A 23770-nucleotide genomic window follows, 5' to 3' on the forward strand; every position below is an offset into this window, starting at 1 on the left:
TTTCTACCTGTAATTGATTTCTAGTTTCATACTGCTGTGGTCGGAAAAAATGCTTAATATAATTTCTTTCCCCTTAAATTTGTTGAGACTTGTTTTGTGGCCTAGCATGTGTTGTCTCCTGGAGAATGTTCCATGTTCACTTGAAAGAATGTGTATTCTGCCATTTTGGGATGTAATGTCCTGTAGATACCTGTTAAGTCCAGCTGGTCTGATGTGTTATTTAAGACTACTCTTTCCTTATTGATTTTTCTGTCTGGATGGTCCATGTGATTTTTCTGTCCAGTGATGTAAGTGGGTTAAAGTTTCCTCCTATTATTGTATTATTGTCAATTTCTCCCTTTATGTCTGTTAATATTTGTTTTATATATTTAGATGCATATATGTTAACAAATGTTATATTCTCTTCTTGTATCGATCCTTTTATCATTATATAATGCCCTTTTTTGTCTTTTGTTATAGCCTTTGTTTTAAAGTCTACTTTATCTGATATGCATATTGCTACCCCTTCTTTCTTGTTGTTTCCATTGCATGAAATATATTTTTCCATCCCCTCACTTTCAGTCTGTGTGTGTCTTTAGCTCTGAAGTGAGTCTCTTGTAATTGTTTATTTTGCTAAATATATGCAGGCAATCACAGAATTTTTTTCAGTATGTTGCATTCTTTATAATTTCTTGCTTTGCTCTCTAATGGGTTATAATTATTATGACTTGAGGGAAATTTTCTAGTAATTTCCCAGACTTTCTTGTTGAATTTCCTACTGAGGTGTAGGATGATTAACCAGTGAAGGTTTCTCTTGCTGTCTTTGTTATTCTACATATAATATATATATATATATATTTTTTTTTTCCATATATGTGGTCAAAACTATGGTTTCTTGCATTATCCCTAAAACTACCTTGCAGTTGAATCCAGGTGCTTCAGTATGGTGCGTTTTATAGAACTAGGTTTAGATTAATATTGCCTGTTTTGGGTTTACTACAGGTTTCTCCTCTTAGGTTGATTTCGTTCTGCATTTACTGTCTTCCGGTTATTTATAATACTGGACTAACTGCTTGGAACAGACCAGCCCTGAAAATAGAAACTGAATCTATGGGGATATACAATTCAGCTTTCAATTTTTTTAACCCACATATAGCTAATTATTTTTCCTCTGTATTTCTATATTTTTCTGTTTCTATTAGCAGAAATGACCTCTTCATTTGAGCATTTCCGAGCAGTTCATAATCAACTTAGTTAATTGCTAAGAGACTCAAATTCTCAGTGGTAGGTCATTGTTATTTAAAACACATGCACTGAATACATAATCATTTTATGTCTTTTTTGACAAAAAAGTTAATTTGGGAATCTGTGGCTAAATAGTATATATTAATGGATGTGGAGCAGCCATAGTGAAACAGTAATAATGTTCATCTTTAGAGATAGAAATTGTTTTGAGTGAGGAGGATAAAGTCATTTTCAGTTTAGCAACTACAGTAAAGATAAGGTTTATTTTTATAATTTTACATAAAATTATTTGGTCATTTTTCCATTTCTGGAATGTCATTTATTATTTTTATTTTCTTTATGGAATTTATATTTTGTCCTTATGTGTTTGATTCCTTTTAAATAAATAATGGATTCACAGAAGAGATTTCAAGTGATGAAGAGGAGACGAATGTAACTGCTCAAGCAATGCAGTCAAATAATGGAAGAGGTGAAGATGAGGAGGAAGATGATGATGACTGGGATGAAGAAGTATTGGAAGAAACTGCCCTTGAGGGATTCAGCACTCCACTGGACCTTGACAATAGTGTGGATGAATATCAATTTTTTACACAAGCCCTGCTGAGTATGTTGTTACTCCCTGAATCTTCAGATATGTTTTTCATTTCCATCTATTAGAAGTTGTTTTGGGATCTTCCCCCAAATTGGTTTAGATTCCCTTTAAATTTTTAATTTATTTTTAATTATAGAAATCCCCAAACATACACAAAATGAGAGCAAATAGTATAACATCCATCACCCAATCCCAGCAACCTTAATCGTTGTAAAGTGGCAGGGTGAGGCTGCAGGGTATCCTCACAAAAGTAATTACAGGCAAGAGTATCTGCATATATTGTTCATCCTCTAGATATGAATTGCAGAATGAAGTATCTCACATATGTTGCTTAAAAATTGTGGCCATATTGGGGCTTCCCTGGTGGCGCAGTGGTTGGGAGTCCGCCTGCCGATGCAGGGGACACGGGTTCGTGCCCCGGTCTGGGAGGATCCCACATGCCGCGGAGCGGCTGGGCCCGTGGGCCATGGCCGCTGGGCCTGCACGTCCGGAGCCTGTGCTTCGCAACGGGAGAGGCCACAACAGTGAGAAGCCCGCGTACTGCAAAAAAAAAAAAAAAAAAAAAATTAAAAATTGTGGGCATAAACTTATTAGCAATTCAGAATCCCCATGTGAATGAACAGAGTCCAATAGAGAGTAAATTTTTACTACATAAGCAATTTACCAATTTGTACAGCAAAGGACACTAGAAACTCAAAGATTGGGAGAAAATATTTGTCATGTACATGTCATAGGCTTAAGACCCACAGATTACAAAGGCCTTCTATAAATGAATAAGACCAATAACCCAGTAGAAGAATGAAAGATATAAATGGAAAACTTATAGAATTAAAAATAAATAATAAGCCAATGAAAGCACTTAGAAAATTATTATAAACAAATTATAATGAAAAAATCCCACTAAATAGGTTGTTTTATAGTTACATCATATTTCTCTGGTAATACCATAATTTAGCTTATTTCCACTGATGGACATATAAGATATTTCCAGGGTTTTTCTTTTTTACAAGCAATATTAAATTGAACATCCTTGTGTATAAAATATTGCTACTAACAAGGCAATGGTAGTGTAATATATTGGCATTATTTAGTATGCCAATGTATTGGTTGTTACAAATACCATTAATGAACCACCTCTATGATTTATTGAAATTCAGCTGGAACAAGAGGTAGAGAGTACAGGGAATGATATTCCAAAGCATGAGGAAGATAAGAGTGTAAATGTGGAGACTGGAATGTGGAGGGTATGCTCTAAGGCAGTTACTTCCAGACCTGGGTGTGCATCATAGGCAACAAAGAAGCTCTTAGGTCTTGAGTGGTTTGAAAGTGCTCCTCAAGAGATAGGCAGCCAGCTTTGGCTCAGTCAGCATATAGGGACCACTGCTTAAAGTCTCTGTGAAGTAGTAAAATTGTACCAGCCTTGAAATCTGGTGGGGTTTTTTTTTCCTTTTTCTTTTTGGCCGTGCAGCATGCGGGATCTTATTTCCCTGACCAGGAATTGAACCTGTGCCCCCTGCAATGGAAGCAGGGGTCTTAACCATTGGACCGCCAGGGAAGTCCCCCAATCTTGAATTCTGGACTGAGATTGTCTTTATCCCATTTCCCATTAGAGTGTTTTTGAATGTTTTTCTGTAAAGAGGTGACCTTGGGGATATGATAATTTCCTTCAGGGGTATATTATCTGATGATGATGTCCAAAAAGAACTGAAGGAGGCTAGACTCGGGAACCAAGCGTTAGGAAATTACTTTATTGATTTAGGAGTAATAGGGCCCTGGAGTGGGAGGATGGCATTTGATGGGACAAAGCGTATCAGTGAAAGACATCAAGAAAGCAGCACAGAATTGGATGTGGAGAGAGCATGATTAAAGATGTTAGGCATTTACAGTGGTTGACTAGGAGACTGATAGAACTAGTGATGGAAATGGGAGATAAGGAGGGTTTGGGAGGTAAAATGTTAAATTTGGTTACAATTGTACTGAGTTTGAGGTGAGCTATCCAAAGTAAAAGACCAGGAGGCTTAGGGAACAGTTTTGCCTAAAGGTACAAATTTGTGTTTTTGGCATAGAGGTAATGCTGAAGGAGCAGGTAGCATGAGAATTCCTGAGGAAAATGGTAACAAGTGAGTAAGGTGTTTCCCAAGATCTGGATTTTAGGCAGCATTCATAGTTCGTAAAAACCCAGGAAGAAGAGGAGATGGGGAGGGAGCAGAGAACTAGGCAAAACAGAGATTTGTGATGTCCCAACCTTCCTTTATAGCCCCACGTAGGTCGAGTACTAAAGTGAGTACTCAGGAGTAGTCCTTTGTTGGAATAAGTTTTATCACCTATTGTCTGTGATCATTTCATTGTAATCTGATTGTGTTATTAGTTATCCTCTGAAATAATAATTGTCATTGGACTCCTTTATTTTTCCTTCTCCCTCAACACACCCCCAAAATACAACAGCTGTGCAGAATCGGGATGCTGCCTGGTACCAACTGCTGATGGCACCGCTCAGTGAGGATCAGAGGAGGGCGCTACAGGAGGTGTACACACTGGCCGAGCACCGAAGGACGGTAGCAGGTCAGCCAGCATGATTTCTAGATCGGAGTGCATGTGTCAGAGTGCCCGTATTCAGCTTTTATTTTACGAGCCTGGTGGCACCTAAATACTGTTCTAAAAATTGTTAGAGGCCAACCTTTCAAGATAATAAGGAATTATCATTATTGTATGATCTTTTTAATCATCCATGATATATTAGCTCTGTGAAACACCATGTGTTAATGTGTCTTTAGTGGTGTTCTTATTCACACCCTTATCCTATTTTGGAGCCAAAGGTAAGATGTAAAGGTTGGGATGAAACTTGCTGAGGGAGAGTTAATCAGCTGGGTCACCCACCTAAACATCTAAACAACAGATGGGTCAAAAGCATTTTATGAATTCTCGCAGGGCGCTTGTATTCCTAGAAATTGAAATACTCTCCATTTCTATTTGTTGGGCTTTATGTGTTGGTGATTCTTGTTGATTTTCAGTTTTTGAGCTGGAGAAATTGTTTTACACAGACGTGTAAAACACTCCTAGAAAATTAATGGAAGATTTTGTAATTACAAAAGTATTTTAGTGGGGAACATCATGGAATAGGAATCTAGAGTTTAGAACCCAGCTTCTTCTGCTTGGATTTAGGCTTTAAGTACAGATTCTGTATCGGCCCTCCTGATGTGAGAAGTCAGTGTGGCCTTTCAGCAATAGACACTAGCTTTGAGCCTTGTTTTTATTTTGCTCAGTTTTAGCAAATAGTCTTTCCAAGATAGAAAATATAACTACAGTCTTCCTTCGGTATCTGTGTGTGGGGGATTGTTTCCCTGACCTGCCTTGGATACCAAAATCTGAGGATGCTTGTGTCCCCTGTTAAAATGGTGTGGTGCAGTGGGCCCTCTGTATCCGTGTGTTCCATATCTGCTAGTTCCACATCCCCAGACACCAAGACGATGGTACTTACTGACATGGGTTTATTAAAGGCTAATGTTCAATTGGGCAGAATAATTAATACCACGATTCACATTCCTTCACAGTACTAACTCTAAAGAATCTGGCCCCTTTGAGGTTATTTCCAACTTTGTCACCTTAAATACTCCTCTCTTTTCTCCCCTTTCTCTTGGCAAATGCTAGAGGCAAAGAAGAAGATTGAACAACAGGGAGGCTTCACCTTTGAAAACAAAGGAGTCCTCTCTGCATTTAACTTTGGGACTATGCCTACCAACAACTGAAAGACGGAAGATTAACCGACCAAATGTCATCACTACGTGGTACGTCAGCCGGAAGGAGAGGGTCAAGGGGAGCGGGGGCTACTCTTTGTGCCACCTGCTGTGCCAGTTACTGCCTGGCGTCCGGCATCACCTTTCTCCACCCCTGCATCCCCTTTGACCTTTCTCACCCTGAAATATATATTTTAAGCAGCTACTGTAATGTATGAAATTAAAGAACAACAAAATCATTGGACTGCAAAGGACAAAGCATATGCTCCAAAGGATGAATGACCAAGGTGGTTTTAGAGGATTGGATGGAATTGCACGTCTCAGGTTTTGCCATGCAGAATCAATGGATTTATGCGAATAACAGTGCCTTCTGTTGTACATGAATTATCTGAAAAAATTTTTTTGGAGTGCATTGCAATTTTTTTTAAGGCATAAAACATATTTCTAGATAAATGTAAACCTTGGCTATATGTTGACTTATTCTGCATTTCACTATGTGAATTTACTGTTAGGACGTTAGCTACAAGTCACTCTGGTTTCAAAATCATCACTGCTCCCCTTGCTCTCCACTGCTGCTGGGGGTTTTCTTCAGGGGTTGTACAATATGCACTGGCTCTGGTTTTTCATAAGGTGTTTTTTCCTAAAGATGTGGCTTTCCTAAGAAGTGTCTTATTCTCTCTTCCATCATATTTTTCAGCCCTGGAAGGGGTGGTATTTCTTTTGAGTCAGCCTATATGAATATCGATTTCATTCATAACCTAGTAAGTTCAGGACTCAAAAATTTCTTGGCAGCGAGTGGCAGGGACTCTTTTCATCACTGGAATTAACAATCAGTCCAAGTATATTCTGAATCATTCACTTAATTATGCAGTTAATTGACAGTTATACTAAAGCACATTGGACTTCTATGAGAAAGGTGCTACATAAGCACACTGTCTTTCTGGATGGGGGCTTGCATTTTCAGTAACTTATCATTCCAGCTGTGTTGGACCCGGGTCCAAAACATTTTGTAACAATATTTTTTATCTAGGAAAAAGACCCAAGTAAATCTTACTTCTTGCTTTCTCACACATCTGAATTTTCTCCTATCTAATCTGTCCTAGTTTTTATTATAGCTCAGTTTGGCTTCTTATATTTTTCAAGGGTTGGGGATATCAGTCAGCTGCACTCTGACATGGTAATGATGCAAGATAGCCCATGATAAATATCGCAGATGGAGGTTACAGCTGTTTTTCTGAACTGATTCAACACCAGAACATGGGTCACAGTGTTTTCATTCAGTAAAGCAAAAGTGAATTTTCAGAATTTAATATATTTCTGGATATGATGCAGTTGTCCATTTTTGTGAAATGTTTGCGGCTTATATTTTCCATCAGTCACTGGAGGAATTTTCTCCAGGTGCTTTCTATATTACCATCCCTTGTTAATATGAATTCTTTTTAGAATTTTAGGTTATTTAAGTAGTTTTTTACAGAAGTAGCCCAAGAAGCCATGAGTTTCAGAGTTAAATGATCCCCTGCTTTCTTCTGCCCCCTCTTCCCAAGGCATTGATGCTGAATGTGCCAGCTGGCGGTTAGAAGAGAAAGATGGCATGGGGGAGACTGTAGACATCGTAAGCTTTGAAGCTCTTCTTTTTCTCCTCATGTCCCAGATGGTTTAATTTTAACATAAGTAACATGCCTTCACACTGGACTGTAAAAGGCATGTGATTTTATTTTTGTGATGTATTGTCTTCTGCAGTATTAAAGGGAAAGAAGTGTTAATGTGTATCATCCTATCTTGTTTTTGAAGCCAGGGTAGTTGTACAGTTTTGTTACCAGCAGTGCTAACCTGAATGTGATATGATTACCTTGGAAAGGCAGGAACTCATATGAATGTACTGTAAAATAAAATGCGGACTGATTCCCAGGATCTTGAACTCCTCTGTGTGAAATGTTTTCTGAAATGTGGAGGTGCTAAAGCAGGTGATAAAAACCCATCAGTGTGTGTTTTCCTGACTCCTGGGGACCTGGAGCAAGGTGACCATAGGTCTGGGAGGGTAGCAAGGGCTCATCAGGAACAGCTAAAGACTGGGGAGTGGTTGGGGGCTAGAGCCCCCAACCAAGGTGTCCAAATAAGAGCTGCAGAAGCTCTGAAAAAGCAAGGTCATTCAACCACATCAGGACCTTGAAGGAAAGGAAAAAATGCCTGAGGTGGAGCCATTTTCTGATGGGCTGCCATCAAATTAGGAGTGGAATGGTAAGCGCTGGCCTTTTGATTCTCAAATGTTTACCCAGCATGACAATAAGCTCCTCCTTCCCACCTCTAATTTATGTTAAGACCACACTGAACCAGTAAATTGTTAATCAGTGAAAATTCTAAAGAAAGAAAACAATGAAATTATGTCATTTATTTAATAGTGTGAATTACAGTCCAGTTTTCTATTCAGCAGGGGAGACTGAAAATTGTAATAAATTTATGGAGGAAATCAAGGAAAACTTGGCCATGTGATCAGAGACCACCAGCATTTGTATGTATGTATACATGTGTGTATGCATGTGTTTTATCTATAAAAAAAAATCATTTCAGATAAGCCTTAAATGGTAAGCCTTCCTGTCCCCGTTTCACTCTCTCCATTGAGATCAGTGTACAAGTGGGTTGGAAACTTCTCAGACAGCCCACTTGTGAGTAAGGCCACAAAATCAATGAAAAAAGGTTGGACTATGTTTTTAGGAAGAAGCATAAACGGCGCAACTGTGGCTGATCCTGTAGAGGTGTGTATGCAACAGAACTTTGAGTGGCTGGGCAGCAGGAGAGTCTGGGGCAGACAGCAGTGCTGGCAGAGGGAGGAGAGGTGTACAAGGCTCTGACCTCAAGTGGGGAGGTGAGCGAATGCACATGCTCCCTGCAGGGTACCTGAGGGGAAGTTCACCTTGGAGATCACCTAATTTGAAAAAAAGATTTCACAAGTACATGGGGGCCTCTCAAGAGCTAGCAGTTGGCGGCTTCCCAGAGTGTTCGGAATATGCCTGGAGCTGAGAGCAACTCAGGCAGGAGTAACCTCATGGAGACTTTTTTTCCAAAAGACTTCCTTGGGCATGAAGGGAAAACCTGGGGAGGATGAGAACTACCCAGCAAGGCCTCCTGGGCACCTGTGTCCCCCACAGAGCTCTTAGTTAAGAGTGACACACCATTCTCACTGCCTAGTGAGTGAGGACAGTCCCCTCACTTCTCCCCCTTTGCAGTCATTCTCTCCTGCTGCAGCTTGACCCTCACCCCTTAACTCCGCTCTTATGCCCACCTCCCTGCCCTTACCTAGTCACAAGATAGAATGATTTTTCAAAATGCAAATCTTGGTTGTATCACTAACCTGAGAGATTAAGACCTCTCAGCGGCTCTTAGGATGCAGATAAAATCATTAACGTGGTCCCAAAGCCCCTGAGTGATTGGCTCTACCTCAACTCTCTCATCCTTTTCTCACTGCCTTCTTCCTCCAATTCACTGGGTTCTTCTCCCTCCAGGCTCACTGATGCTCTTTTCTCCTCTTCCCTTCTGTCCTTTACCTGATAAATTCCTCTTCATGGAACATAAATATTACTTCCTTATGGAAGCTTTTCTGGTCCAAGGGCCCCTAAGTCAACTTTGAATCATGTATCCCACTTATAATCAAATAATGTGCAATATAAGCTGTTAGAGCCAAATCTGTGTCTTCCTCACTCCTGAAACCCCAGCACCTAGCAGAGTGTTTTGCTTACAGTGGGTTTATCATTGGTACCAGGGCCCCCCAAAGAAGACTCTGGTAATAACTACATTGGAGAATTCAGGAGGACTCAATATATCCCACCTAAAATCTAATTATTTACTTTCCTGGCTACAGTCAAACAAATATTTTTTTTTTTAATTGTTTTTTTGCTGTACACGGGCCTCTCACTGTTGTGGCCTCTCCCGTTGCGGAGCACAGGCTCTGGATGCACAGGCTCAGCGGCCATGGCTCACGGGCCCAGCTGCTCCACGGCATGTGGGATCTTTCCGGACCGGGGCACGAACCCGTGTCCCCTGCATCGGCAGGCAGACTCTCAACCACTGCGCCACCAGGGAAGCTCCGAACAAATATTTAAAGGAGGCCAATAATTTGATCTCCCCTTTAAGTATTTAAGTACTTTATTTAAATACTTTAAGTATTTGCTCTATTTATTTGGTGGAGTTGGGGAGAAACTGATTTTTTATTAATAAAAATCATATACTTCTATTTTCAAAATAAGAAACTTTATGCATTTATTACAGTTTTCCAAGCCAGATAACCTAATATTGGTCATTCCCAGTAACCAAAACTACAAATTCAATTTCCTAATTTTTAGCTCCCTGCAGCTGCTGACGTCGGACAACCCTCAGCTAGGTGGTGCCAGGATTGGGGGCATTTTCACATAAATTAGAATGTTCGACATTGGTAGATGCCAGCAAGAAGTATTTATTTTTTCATGAGGGTGTTGTCTACGTTGGTGGGAACAAGACTAGTGTTCATTTCCTAGTTAAAGCAGGAGTTGTATTTGGAAAGGTTCATTGCCTGGAACCATGTTTCCCGTGTGTCCCGGTGAGGTTTCAGCCCTCCTTACAGCGGGTGCTCCAGGCCACTCCCTCTGGCCAGCCCCTTCATGGGGTTGTGGTTGGGCACTATCGCCAGAGATTCTCTGAAGGTAGAGACAAGTTAAATAAGCAGATTATTTACTTTCTCATTGTGCCTGCTTCTGACAGGCCTTCAACCTCTCTTTTCAACCAAGATTTGAAGAATATGGTACAGCCTAAACTTTGGATCTAGAGTTGTGTGACTCCAGTTGGATTCTTCTTTGCTTGTGGTAGCCAGCCTGCATGATGACCCCCAATGAACTTTGATATCCCTTGGGTTGTTCTTTCTCACACTGTCCCATGGTTGGACTGTGAGAACAATGGCATGTAGGAGTTACGGTACGTCACTTCCAAGATTAAGTTATGAAAATCTATGACTTACATCTTGGGTGTGTTTTCTCTCTCTCTCCTCCTTTCTCCATGTGCTCTGGTGGGAACCATGTCATGAGCAGCCCAACGGTGAGGACCACATGGTGAGGAACTGAAGCCTCCTGCCAGGAGACACATGCGTTAATTAGGAAGCAGATGCTTCAAATTTGTCAAGTTTTCCGATGCCACAGGCGTAGCTGGCAGCTTGACTATAACCTCATGAGGGACCCTAAATCATAATCATCCAAGTAAGCTACTCCTGGATTCCTGACTCTCAGAAACCGTGAGACAATAAACAGTTGTTGTTTTTAGCTGCTAAGTCTGGTGACAGTTTGTTATGGTGCTGTAGGTAACTAACACACTTTACAAAAACTCTCCTATACTTTGTACTATGAATAAATAATATACCCTGGATTGGCAGGAAATAGAATGCTGACATCTGATATGAGGCAGAACTAGGTAATCTCCAAGATTTCTCCCCACCCCAAGATTCTACAATAGGTTGAAACTGAAGACTGCCTATGATACCCAAATTTCCCTAAAATAGTCTAGATTTTCTACTTTCAAACTAAGCTATATTTAAAAACAGATATGACAAAATCTGTAGCTCAGATTCAGTTTACATCGTGTTTATAGACGTGAGGCATTTGTTCTCAAGTATTACCATTTATCTTAATTTTTAGTCAGCTTTATTTTTTAACATGCAAAACTTTCTATAAATGAAAAGGCATGGTGTAATTTATAGGCTATATTTTAATTGTCATAAAGCACATTTGAAACCATGGCTGAATTATTTTTTGACATATTCAGGCATTATCTTGAGTTACACTGACTCAGTGGGTCAGCTCTACCGAACTCATGAAATGAGCCTGCTAGAAGAACTGCTGCAGGATGACTTGGATTTTAAAATTTTTAATATTTTAGGGAACAAAAGTATTAGAAGTGTTTCTTCCTTTGGAAGCTGAAAGCTTGATAGCAGTTCAAGAACAACTTGGAAATACCAATCGTTTGGTTATCTTTATTTTTGTTTCCAAAATTGCAGATGAACTTTGTGGCCTGGGACTCTCAGAAAACTGCCAATTTCTGTTTTGATTTTTTTGAAAATCAAAGTAAAAGGAGGAACAGTAAATGACTATATTTTTGGTTTTAGAAATTATGCCAAAGTGTCATAGTAATATCTCATCAAAGAACAGTTTCACATTCCCCATTTGTTAATGGACTTAGCCATTAACACAAGAATTTCTGTTTTACAGAATATTTATTGTTGTAAGTATTATTATTATTGTTAGATATTACTAATTAATTGATAGCCAAAGTTGCTCAGGCAGGAGAAGGGTAATTTTTTACACAACGTAAGTTTAGAAAATCTGAGTCTCTGCATTTAGCTCCTGATTTTCACACTGGCCTGTTAGGAGTTTCTTTATCTGTAGAACAGGGTAGAGGGAGGCCTGGCTGCCTTGGGAAATTTTGTCCTCATAACATGAGTCTGATATTTTATAAAAGGAGAATTGTCTCTCTTCTTAGTTAAAAAAAATTTTTTTTTACCTTGTAATTCAGAATTAGAAACAGAAAGGAAAAAGAGGGAACTATGTAGAAATTATTTTATACTTCATTTTAAAAACCAAGTTATGTTGTTTTCTATTTGCAAAAATGCTATATTCTTCAAAGGTAATATGGTTCTTGAAAAATAGTACAGCTGTGCCTCATATCATGCTATAAAAATTTTAGGAAACTACAATCATAGAGGAGCTAAAAGACAAGACACTTAGTAAATGCCTCTTTAAGGAGCAAAAACAAGTTGAAATTTTGAAAGTAGTTAACTGAGAAACTGCTGACTGGTTCTGGGGGTGGAGGTGGCCATAACTGTGATTTTTGATTAGGTTTTTATGTTCTTAAACCTCTATTGTCTCTTGTTGTGAATATAATTTCCCCCCCCTTCTGCTAGGCTATGAAGAGAAAAAGGAATTTTGAAGGGCAAGTGGTCCTTGCCCCTGACAGAGGGGGGGAAGCTAAAAGTTGCGAGAACTCCAGGAAATTCATATGGTTGCAGGATGGCAGCTGGGAGGTCAGGATGGGGGAGCTTGGCTGTTTCCTCTGCTCCTAGTTCTAAGATGCACTTAGGGAAAACTCTGTATAGATCTTTTCCTTCCCTAGCCCCTCTGTGTATTTGTTTGTTTCTCTTGATAATTAGTCATATGGTTCTTATCTTTGCATGCTGAGTAATTCTTATTTAATACTGGAAATTGTGTAAAAAAAAAAAAAATAGAGGCCCGGGAATTCCCTGGCGGTCCAGTGGTTAGGACTCCATGCTTCCACTGCAAGGGGCACAGTTTGATCCCTGGTCAGGGAACTAAGATCCTGCAAGGCCAAAAAAAAAAAAAAGAAAAAGAAAAAAGAGCCTCCATATGATGATGACTTTCAATGGAGAAAGTTCAAAATTTTCTTTAAGATAACAGAGTGGAAGAAGGGGGAACTCATTGTAATACAATCAGAGACTGGTCTGGGTTGAGGTTAGATTGCAGTTTGGGTAAGATTCAGTCTACTGCTTGTTTGCCCTGTACCTAGGGCTTGGCCCTTCAGAGTTTCAGTTAAGAGATCAGTAGGTCTGGGTCTCCTTAGTGCCAAGAACTATGGGAATTTCTGCCCTGCTTTTCAGTGGTTTTCAGCTTAGCTCTCTCATCTCCCACCATGCACATCTTTAGAATTAGCTGAGTGCCTTGATGGGGGAGACCAGATGTTAGGTCTCCAACTTTGGCATTCCAGTCCTGAATGCCCACCCAAAGCTGTTTCTGTCTCCCCAGCAGAGACCTTCTGTCTGGACCTAGCCTAGATCCTCAGTCTTCAGCCCATGCTCAGAACTGGCAAATACCTCTTGGAATAGTCAACTGCCAATTCTCAGCAACTTTACAAATGTTCTGTCTCTCAACCTCTGGAATTTTAGTCCCTCCAGTAGTTTGCTTTTGCAGCTCTCTGATACCTTACTAAACATGACTTAAAAAGTTTATCTGGATTTTGTAGCTCTCAGTGGGAGCATTTTCCTGCCATGAATTCCATCATATCCAGAAGCAGAAATATACCTTTTTTTTTGTCCATTTGATCTGACCTGGACTGAGAGAAATGAAGTAAAGTCTTCCACTACTGTTTGCACCTGTTTCTCCTTGTGCCTCTATAATTTCTGCTTTTATCAATATTGTTGCTCCATTGTTTAGTACAGAGGTATTCAGAGCTGTTACGTCTTCATTTTGGTTTGTATGCTTTGACACTATAAAAGTGCCTTTATTATTGCTTTTTGGCCTGATTTCTACCTTCTCTAATATTTTATTACAACAGCCACTTTCTTTTTGTTTTGCTTTTTCCTGGTATGTCTTTGTTCATCTTTTTATTTTTAACTTTTCTGAATAATTTTGTTTTCAGTGTTACTCGTATATAGCCTAGGAATTGGGTTTGTGACCTAGATTTGTGAGTCAATCTGAAAATCAATCTTTTTCTTTTATTAGGTAAACTAAACCTACATTTATTGGTTAATTTTAGATCTATGATATGTGTAACATTTTATTATTGTTTTTAAATGCACAGCTCCTCCTTTTTTATTTTTTATATTTATTTATTTATTTGGCTGAGCTGGGTCTTTGTTGTGGCATGTGGGATCTAGTTACCTGACCAGGGATCGAACCCGGGCCCCTGGCATTGGGAGCACAGAGTCTTAGCCACTGGACCACCAGGGAAGTCCCTGTGTAACATTTTCAAAGTCTGTTCTATGTAGTCTCTTTCTTTCTGATAGTGACTACATAATTATATCTTTAATACCTTTATTCTCTTTTTTCTTTAGAATAATATCTAGAATTTTCCTGATATAAGCAGCATTAAAATTGCTTGTATTCTCTTCTTTCCCTTCATCCCTTGCCCTCCATCCCACAATTTTGGTAAATAATGTTATCTTTCTTAGTGCTGACTTTTGTACTGTCAAGTATGTTTTACTTCTAAAACTTAATTTTTCAACTTAAAATGTCTCTTGGTTTCTCAGTATTATAGATGAAGCAGTCAGTGAGCTTATTCTTTTTTCAACTTTCCTTCTTATCTTTCCATTTTTTTAGGTTATCTTTTTTAAGTTGTCAGATCACATACCACATGTATTCTATTCTGTCACCCTTATTTTTCTCTTTTTTTGATCTTATATCTATGGGTAGATATATTTGCTGCCCATGAGAAGTCTTTTTACTGAGGCTTCCTCAGTCATCCCTTGACTGGTTACAGTTTTTCCTCTAGTAGTTTCCTTGAGAAGAGCTCACACAAACATTATTCCCTGAATTCTGGAATGTTCAAAGCAATTTGGTAGTATTAACTGTTGGAAGGAATGTGACTAAAAGCTCTATTTCTGGCAAGAGTATAAATTGGTACAACCACTGGAAAGCAGGTTTGCCACAACTCATAAACATTCACTACTCTAGGACTCAGAAATTTCATGTCTATTCAGGGACAACTCATGCACAGGTATACCAGGAGTCACATAGAGGGCTGTTCATAACAGCACTGTTTATAATAGTAAAATCTGAATGACCACCAAAAAACAGATAGATAAGTAAATCAAGGTATATTCCTCAAATTAAACTTTATACACCAGTCAAAATTAATAATCTATAGTTACACTCAATAGTATAGACAAAATCTTAGCAATGTGCTGTATTTTACTAATTCTCATCTTTGTCATTTTAATATTTGTAAAATTGTGATATATCTTACAATTGATGGCATGTCATCATTTAATTAGAAGATATTATTTTTTCTTATTTTATTACGTAAAATAATGCTGTATCTTACATTTGATGGGACCTTATATTCAATGACATATGCTAATAATGTGTGACAAAATGAAGTGTCAGAAGATTACATAAATATGATGCCCTCTGTGTAAGGCTGAAACAACGAAAACTAAGCAGTTTTTATTTATGAACACATATATGACAATACTATATGTGTTCAAGGGAATAATAAAAAAGTGTCAGGATGGTGATTCCTTCTGGTGGGGTAAGTTAAATGGATGGGATAGGAAAGGTAGATGAAGGTTATTGTTTGAGTTCTCATGTTGGTTTCATGGGTATTTATGTTATTATTTAACATAATGGCTTATTTTAATAATCAATAATTAACATAAAATTACCATAAATAAAATACATATAATATTGATACATAAATGAGGACATGTATGGACTAAGAATGCAGATATGTCATAAACCAAGAATTCTGACTAATTTTATACATCTTAGATTGAAACTTTATATTAGAAGTAAAACTTGGCTGGTTCATACTGTCCTTGAGTATAAGTGTTGAAACTATCTTCTGACATTGAATGTTGCTTTTGAGTAATCTGACGTCTGCCATCATCCTGATTTCTTTTTCAAATGATATAATCATTTTGCTTGGATTTCCAAATGATTTTCTGCCTGTTTAAAGACAATGGCTTTACTAATACATGTCTGTTTTGTTGGAGCTGGATCAAATTTCCCTGATATACAGTGTGCCTTTTCAATAGGTAGGCTTAGATCATGTATTTCAGGACTATTTTCTATAATTATATTTTCAAATACGTATTCTATTCCACTGTTTTGTCTTTCTTCTTTTGAACTCTGTGCATGTGTGGGATATAATTTACTTGTCTTCTATATCTATAATTTTGTCTCGAATCCCTTTGATTTCTTTCTCTATTTTGGTTTAATTTTGCTTGCTTTCTCCACTTCTTTCCTGCCTATCTCTTACTGTGCTTTCCATAATATCTATTTTCCTTTGTGCTTTTTAATAATTTATTCTTTATATTTGATTTTGGTTTTCTTTCCTGAGTCCTGACAGCTCCTCTTTCTCTTCTTCCTGTTATTGATCATGCCATCAACATCTGTTGTCTCTTCCTTTCTTCTCTTAGTTCTTCTATTTCTGCTTTGCTCTCTTCCTTCATAGTTGTGATTTTATTTGAAAACAGTTCTTATCTGGTCTGTGACAAGTCTTTCTGGTGGATTTTCTTATTTATAGGAAAGTTTTGCTGTGCTTTCCCACATTTTCTTATTGTACAGAATTTTTATAGACACTATATCAGTTATTTTTGTAGTTTATATTTTCCTGAACTAGCTACTGGCAGGTGATCAGGGAAGTGTAGGTAAGCAGGCGCAAGGGTTATCTCCTTTGTTGGTATAGTGAAAGACTCTTTTCTCCACGTCTCATGTGTTTTCTCAGTCCTCCTTTATCACCTTCTCTTTTGTTAAATAGATATTCTGGTGTACCATTTAGAATAATACTAACTTAATTCCAATGGTATATAAACATATATGTATATCTACATATACACACACACATACATACATATATACATTTTGCTTCAATATAGCTCCCTTTGCTCCCTCCTCCCTTGCATTGTTATTGTGTATTATTTTACTATCGTCATAGTGATTACATCTTTATTAGAAGTACATCAATATAACAGTATCATTATTATTTTATACAGTTGTCTTTTAAATCAGTTAAGAGAAGAAATAAGTAAAAAATACATTTATGTTGTGTTATACATTTACCTATGTGTGGTAGACAGAATAATGGTTCCCCAAAGATGTTCATGTCCTAATCTTCAAAACCTGTGATTATGTTTACATGACAAAGGAGAATTAAGTTTCCAGATAGCATTAAGACTGCTCAGCAGCTGGCTTTAAGACAGGGGAGGCTATCTTGGATTAGCCAGGTGGATACAATGTAATCACAATGTTTTTAAAAGTGGAAGAGGGAAGCAGAAGAGAAGATCAGAGTGATAGGGGAAGGACTCAACCCACCATTTCTGACTTTGAAGATGTAGGAAGAGGACCACAAGTCAAGGAATGCAGGGAAATCATAGAAGCTGAAAGAGGGAATTCAGTGGATTTTCCCCTAGAACTACCAGAAAAGAATGCAGACCTGCTGACACCTTGATTTCAGCTCAGTGAGATATGTTATGGACTTCTAAACTTCATGAGATAGTATATATGCCTTGTTTTAGGCCACTAAGTCTTTGGTAATCTGTTACTGCAGCCATAGGAAACTAACCCACTATGTGAAACTAACCCACTATGTAATTATCTTTACTGTGTTCTTAATTTATTCATGTGAATTCAAGGTCTAGTTTCATTTTTTTTTCCAGCCAGAAGGATTTCTTTTAGAATTTATTGTAGGGGCAGATCTGCTAGCAACAATTTTTCTCAGTCTTTTAAAAATCTCGGTATGTCTTTATTTCACCTTCATTTTTGGATAGTTTTGCTGGATATATACTTTTTAGTTGGCTTTTTCTTTTCTTTGAGCACTTTATCATCCCACTCTCTTCTGGCCTCCATTGTTTCTGATGAACTCAGCTGTTAATCTTATTGAGGATCCTTTGTGGTGGATTGCTTTTCTCTTGCTACGTTGAAAAATTTCTTTATGTCCTTAGTTTGATTATGATGTGTTTAGGTATGGATCTGTTTGAATTTATCCTACTTAGGGTTTGTTGAGCTTCTTGGCTGTGTAGATTAATGTTTTTCATCAAATGTGGGAAATTATCAGTCATTTCTATTTCAAATCTTTTTTTCTGCCCCCCTCCCCCTGCCTTTTTCTCTTTAAAAACGGCACCTCTGTGTATGCCCCTCTGAACTTCACCTGGTTCAGTATGGTGTCTTCAGCCTGTTTTTGTGCTCCCCTGGTTGCTTCACCCAATGCTGTACCTACCTGAGAAGGTGATCCCTTCATTTTGGCTGCTGCTTTTGATATTTGCTACTCTTGATACCTCTGGGCACCTTCCCTCTTTCCCTCTCTCTCTTCCCCAGCACTTGAAAACTATTCAAAGTCAGTCCTGTCCACAGCAGGTCTCATTCAGGTGAGGTCCTCCCCTTTCACTGGTGATTTCTGAGGTCTATTGCTGCTACATCCCTCTGTGCTCTCCTGTGCTCTCTCATTTCTGCCTTCTGCTCAGCAGCTTTTTAAAACACTTCCATTTCAATTTAGACTTAGTGGGTTTTCTGTTTCCCAGTTTCATGAAAACTGAGTTTGTGGCTTTAAAAACTCTGTGGTTTTTTTTGGGCTTCCCTGGTGGCACAGTGGTTGAGAGTCCGTCTGCCAGTGCAGGGGACGCGGGTTCGTGCCCTGGTCCGGGAAGATCCCACATGCCGCGGAGCGGCTGGGCCTGTGAGCCATGGCCGCTGAGCCTGCGCGTCCGGAGCCTGTGCTCGGCAACGGGAGAGGCCACAGCAGTGAGAGGCCTGCGTACCGCAAAAAAACCAAAAAACCAAAAACTGTGTTTTTTTCCTGTGGTTTTCAAGAGAAGTCATGGGAAGATTCATTAAGCGACCACCATATTTATACCAAATAGCCTCCAAGTATGTTAAAAAAATTTTAGCGTATTTTCAAAATCTATTTAGTGTTCAGAAGAAAGACAAGACAAAAACAAAGTTGGCCCAGAGTTTCAGTCAGATGTTATGTCTGTTGTTTTGTTCACTTCAGTGCACAACATTCAAGGGGTTGGGGATCGGTGTGATGTTACAGGAGGTTGGTCACATGTCTAAGTTGAATTTTGAGCAAGTTTGGGAAAACCCCTTAATAGGACCTACATCAAACATGAAAGTATTATAGTTTCTTGGTGATTTTCTTCAATTAATCTTGGGAAAAAAACGAGATGCAAAGAAAGAGAGAAGGCAATGGAATTTTGCAAACACAATAGAAGATGCAAGTGGAGATGATGCTTTGGACTAATGAGTAGGATAGAAAAAAAAAGATTTCTTTCTCTGATTAGATAAGCAATCACATAAAAGTGGACAGATGGGTTTTTGATGTAAAACATAGTTTGAGAGCCTGTGATAGTCTCAGAAAATTTTCATTTTAAGTTTGTAAACCAAGAGCAAGTCAAGTTTCAATTGATAAAGCGGTATCATGTAATTCTAAGTCTTGTTATATACGTTATACTGTGTATCTAGCTAATACACATTTTAACAGAAAAGGCATAAGTGACTGGATTAGGAACCTCATCGTGTGTCAGTTATCCATTCCAAACTCATGGCATTTCTAGTGCTGAATGCATCACCATCCACCAGATGACAGGGTCAGCTCTGCAAGTCTTGTGCTTTGGAAAAAGAACAAACAAACCTATTTAGCAGCAAAAATATCAGGAAGTCTTCAAGAGCTTGGTTTCAGATATCCTAATAGAAGGTAGAGGAGATCTGTTTGTAGAAGGGGATCCTTTGCATAAGCCTCCAAGTCACAGGCTGTTTACTAACTCTCGGCTGCTGAGGCTAGTCCTAATAACTCCTGATAAACGCACCCAGACAAGATGGGGAGGCCCTACCGTGAAATGCTGGGATGGGATACAAGAGAGCGACAGCAATGGCTGCTGCTGGAATGTGATCTCTCCAGATGGATTCTTTCATCTCAGGTAAAAAGTTCAGTCCTACGATCTCATTCTTTTTTTTTTGCAAACATTGCAATGGTTGACTTTATTATAGGGATTAAAATCTATGATTAAAGTGAGGTAGTGTCAACAATCCTTTCTTAATCCTATATTGATTCAACAACTGCTGTGTATATGCTTTGGTTCAGTTAAGTATGATGGACTAGTTTGTAGACCCCTGAATTCCAACAACAGCAACTGATATACTTACAGTGCAGCTGCTGAGCTGATAACCCTTCTTTATGATAGTGTAATAGAGTGGAATGATATTAAGTTACTCTGAATACAACAGGCATGACTCTTCATTTGTCTGTACTATATTAATATATATTCGTATTTAAAAATCATGTAGTTTTTATTTTGAAAACACTCAAACTTTGTGTTACAGACCAGATTATTTCATGACTTTTTATGAAACTTTAAAATATAATAAATAATATAATCCACGGATGATTTGTATCAGTATTAAAAATGATTATTTCAAGGACTTTTATAATCCCTTAGTGATAAGTGATGCCTACATATGCATGCTGCTCTTGAAATGGGCTCAGAGTCATTTAAAAAAATACTAGTATGGGTGTTTCTCTTCCCTCACTGGCTAAATTCTGGATCAACACACTCTGAGTGGCAAAGCTGAGAGAACATAGTGGAGAAATAGTGAGTGGGTGAGAAACAGGGGTAATTAATATAAGTGCTCGGAAGTCCTGTGATGCCTGAAAGGATTTAAAACAAAAATGTAAGAGCACCGGAGGAGTAGGTTTACACTGTGCCACACCCTCCCCTCCCACCCCACCCCCCGGCCCCTCCCCAACACAAAACACAAGCCTGTATACTTATTACTTCGGGAAATATAGCACGATAGCAGGGTTACTTGTATCATCGACTTTGCAGTCACAGCCTCTCCCCCTCATTTCCCCACCACACCCATAGTCCTTTTCTGATGAAAATGAGGGAGCCCAGATGCCTCTGTGGGGTTTTGGGCAAAACCATATTCTATAGAGGAACTCCATAGGGGATGGTGACAAGCAGATCAATTTGATCCTTTCTTTATGATAAATATGGATTCCACAAGACATGCAGAAACAGAAACTGTATCCCAGTGTTTCCTGAGATGTGGGCTGGTGCTCCGTGGGGCCTGCTGTTTAGCCAAGTCTTTGGGATCAAGAGTGACTGAACAGCCAAGGGGAAGATGATAACCTGTGAGACCTAACATGCTCCTGAATCTTTGTGAGAGACCCTTGTCACTGAAGGTGGCCAGGCATGTCTCTTGTAATCCTGAAAAGCCAGAAACTAAGTTTCTGCTTTAGGGTCTCTGTCTGTATTCCATGTTTCTCCCCAGACCAGAGAGGGCAAGAGGTTGCAGAAAGAACAAAGAGGACATGCTTTGGAGTCCCTGGGTTCAGATTCTTGCCACTGAGCTGAATATCAGTCACCGTCAGATCATTTATTTCAGATAATCCAAATATGACTTCAATAAAGTCATAACATATCAAACATATGAAGATTATTATTATTATTTTTGCGCGGGCCTCTCACCGTCGCGGCCTCTCCCGTTGCGGAGGACAGGCTCCAGACGCGCAGGCTCAGCGGCCATGGCTCACGGGCCCAGCCGCTCCGCGGCATGTGGGATCTTCCCGGACCAGGGCACGAACCCGCGTCCCCTGCATTGGCAGGCGGATTCCCAACGACTGCGCCACCAGGGAAGCCCTGAAGATTTTTGAACGTTGTAAATGGTTGTAAAATCTTATTGATTATATTTCATCTCTTAGCTCATCAAATATCCTCGATATTGCCTTTTATATACCTTACCTCCCCTGGGCTCCACAGTAAGATGTGGGATCCCCAGAAGGTGTTTAATAAATGCTTGTTGCATGTATGACCATCCTAAAATGCTGACCCTTGTGGTTCATTCAGGACTGGAACCATGTTCAAGGAACAGAACAAACAGGAATTCAAATCAAATGCAGAACTCTAAGGCAGCTCTTACTAAAATCCCCTTTCCCTCCTGTTTAGCACTTTGCAACTCCCAGGCCCGTCACTGTTCCCCCACAGAAGGACCCTCTCCCTCACCCTCCCTGACCCACCCAGTAGTCTCTCTAACTCACCCCTAGCCCACCCCTCCCAGCATTGCCCTGGGCCCTCCACACCTCCACATGTGAGACTCCCCTGGGAAGTGAGGCTCCTTTTTACTGTCACTCCTGTTTTCACTAGAATAGACCTTTCATTCTCAACTCCTTTTCCTAATTCTGCCTCCAAGAACCCAAATCTTGCTTAATCCTGCTCAGGGGAAGAGGGGGGAAGGAACTAAGCAGCAGATGGAAACAGAACCTAATTTATTTGGCAGGAAGAAGGATTGGAAACACTGTTTTTATCCCATTCCATAGATGGAGAATAACAAAGTCAGCAAGTATCTATTACGTTCCTGCTAGGAAGCTGGCTCCAGGGATGAGCCAAAAGGAGAAAGCTACACTCCCTAGTCATTGATGACTGGGTGGGGGAGAATGGGAGGGGTGTTTCTCCAGAAAACTTTATGGATGCTTGAGAAAGTGAAAAATACTGCAGCACTCAAAAAATATTCAAGCGTAATTTACATAAAATAAGTCCACTTTCTTAAGTGTCTAGTTCAGTGAATTTTTGGCAAATCTATAGTCATCTAACCATCATCCCTGCAATACTGCCTTTTCTAGAATGCTATGTAAATGGAAATATAGATAGAGTATGTAGTCTTTTTATACATGTATTAATAATTCTTTCTTTTTATTGCTTAGTAGTATCCCATTGTACATATATATCAAATGTGTTTATCCATTCTCCAGTTGATGGGCATTTGTGTGTTTCCAGGTTTTGGCTACCAAGAATAAAGCTGTTATGAACATTCATATAGAGGCCTCTGTGTGAACGTAGATTTTTGTTTCTCGTGTGTAAATACCTAGGATTTGGATTGATGTGTTACATGGTAGGTGTATGATTACTTTTACAAGAAACTGCCCTGCTGGTTTCCAAAGTGACTGCATGAGGGTTTCAGTTGCTCCACATTCTTGCTGACACTTGATATTGTCAATTGGTTTGATTGTGGTCATTGTATTGGTATGCAGAGGTATTTTGTGGATTTAATTTTCATTTCACTGATCATTAGTGACTTTGAGCATCTTTTCACATGCTTATTGGCCATTTATGTATCTTCTTTGATAATATATCTGTCCAAATCTTTAGCCCATTTCTAATTGGGTTGTCTTCTTATTATGAGTTGTATTTTTCCTATTCTCCTTATTGAGTAAAATTTCTGTACGTATTCTAGACACAAGTGCTTTATTGAATGTATGTTTTGCAAATATTTTCATCCACTCTGTGGCTCATTTGTCTTTTCACTTTCTTCATAGTGTATTTTTTTTTTTTTTTTTTTTTTGCGGTACGCGGGCCTCTCACCATTTTGACCTCACCCGCTGTGGAGCACAGGCTCCGGACGCGCAGGCTTAGCGGTCATGGCTCACGGGCCCAGCCGCTCTGCGGCATGTGGGATCTTCCCGGACTGGGGCACGAACCCACGTCCCCTGCATCGGCAGGCGGACTCTCAACCACTGCGCCACCAGGGAAGCCCTTAATAGTGGTTTTTAAAGAGCAGAAGTATTTAATTTTGATGGCATCCAGCTTATCAATTTTCTTCTTTTATAGTTTGTGAGAAATCTTTGCTTAACTAACACAAGGTCACTGTTATTGGTTGAATTGTGTCCTCCCCCTCCCACTCCCCCGGCCCCAAATTAATATGTTCAAGTCTTAACCCCGACTACCTCGGAATGTAAACTTATATGGAGGTAGGGTCTCTGT

At 39.2% G+C, this 23770-nt stretch overlaps 1 protein-coding gene across 4 annotated transcripts in view; it reads left to right on the forward strand.

Moving 5' to 3' along the window:
• IPO8 (importin 8) overlaps positions 1 to 7461 on the forward strand; it is a 70618-nt gene extending 63157 nt beyond the window's left edge. For 3 of the 4 annotated variants that reach the window (XM_019935741.3, XM_019935756.3, XM_019935749.3), the window contains 3 exons: positions 1625 to 1828; positions 4262 to 4378; positions 5465 to 7461. In XM_019935741.3, the coding sequence (XP_019791300.1) occupies positions 1625 to 1828; positions 4262 to 4378; positions 5465 to 5562 (419 nt within the window). In that variant the 3' untranslated portion in view covers positions 5563 to 7461. The remainder of the gene's footprint in view (positions 1 to 1624; positions 1829 to 4261; positions 4379 to 5464) is intronic. The other variant, XM_073788877.1, reaches the window with a different exon arrangement.
• The last annotated feature ends 16309 nt before the right edge of the window (positions 7462 to 23770 follow it).

Source organism: Tursiops truncatus, chromosome 11, assembly GCF_011762595.2.
Source record: "Tursiops truncatus isolate mTurTru1 chromosome 11, mTurTru1.mat.Y, whole genome shotgun sequence".
NCBI classification, from domain to species: Eukaryota; Metazoa; Chordata; class Mammalia; order Artiodactyla; family Delphinidae; genus Tursiops; species Tursiops truncatus.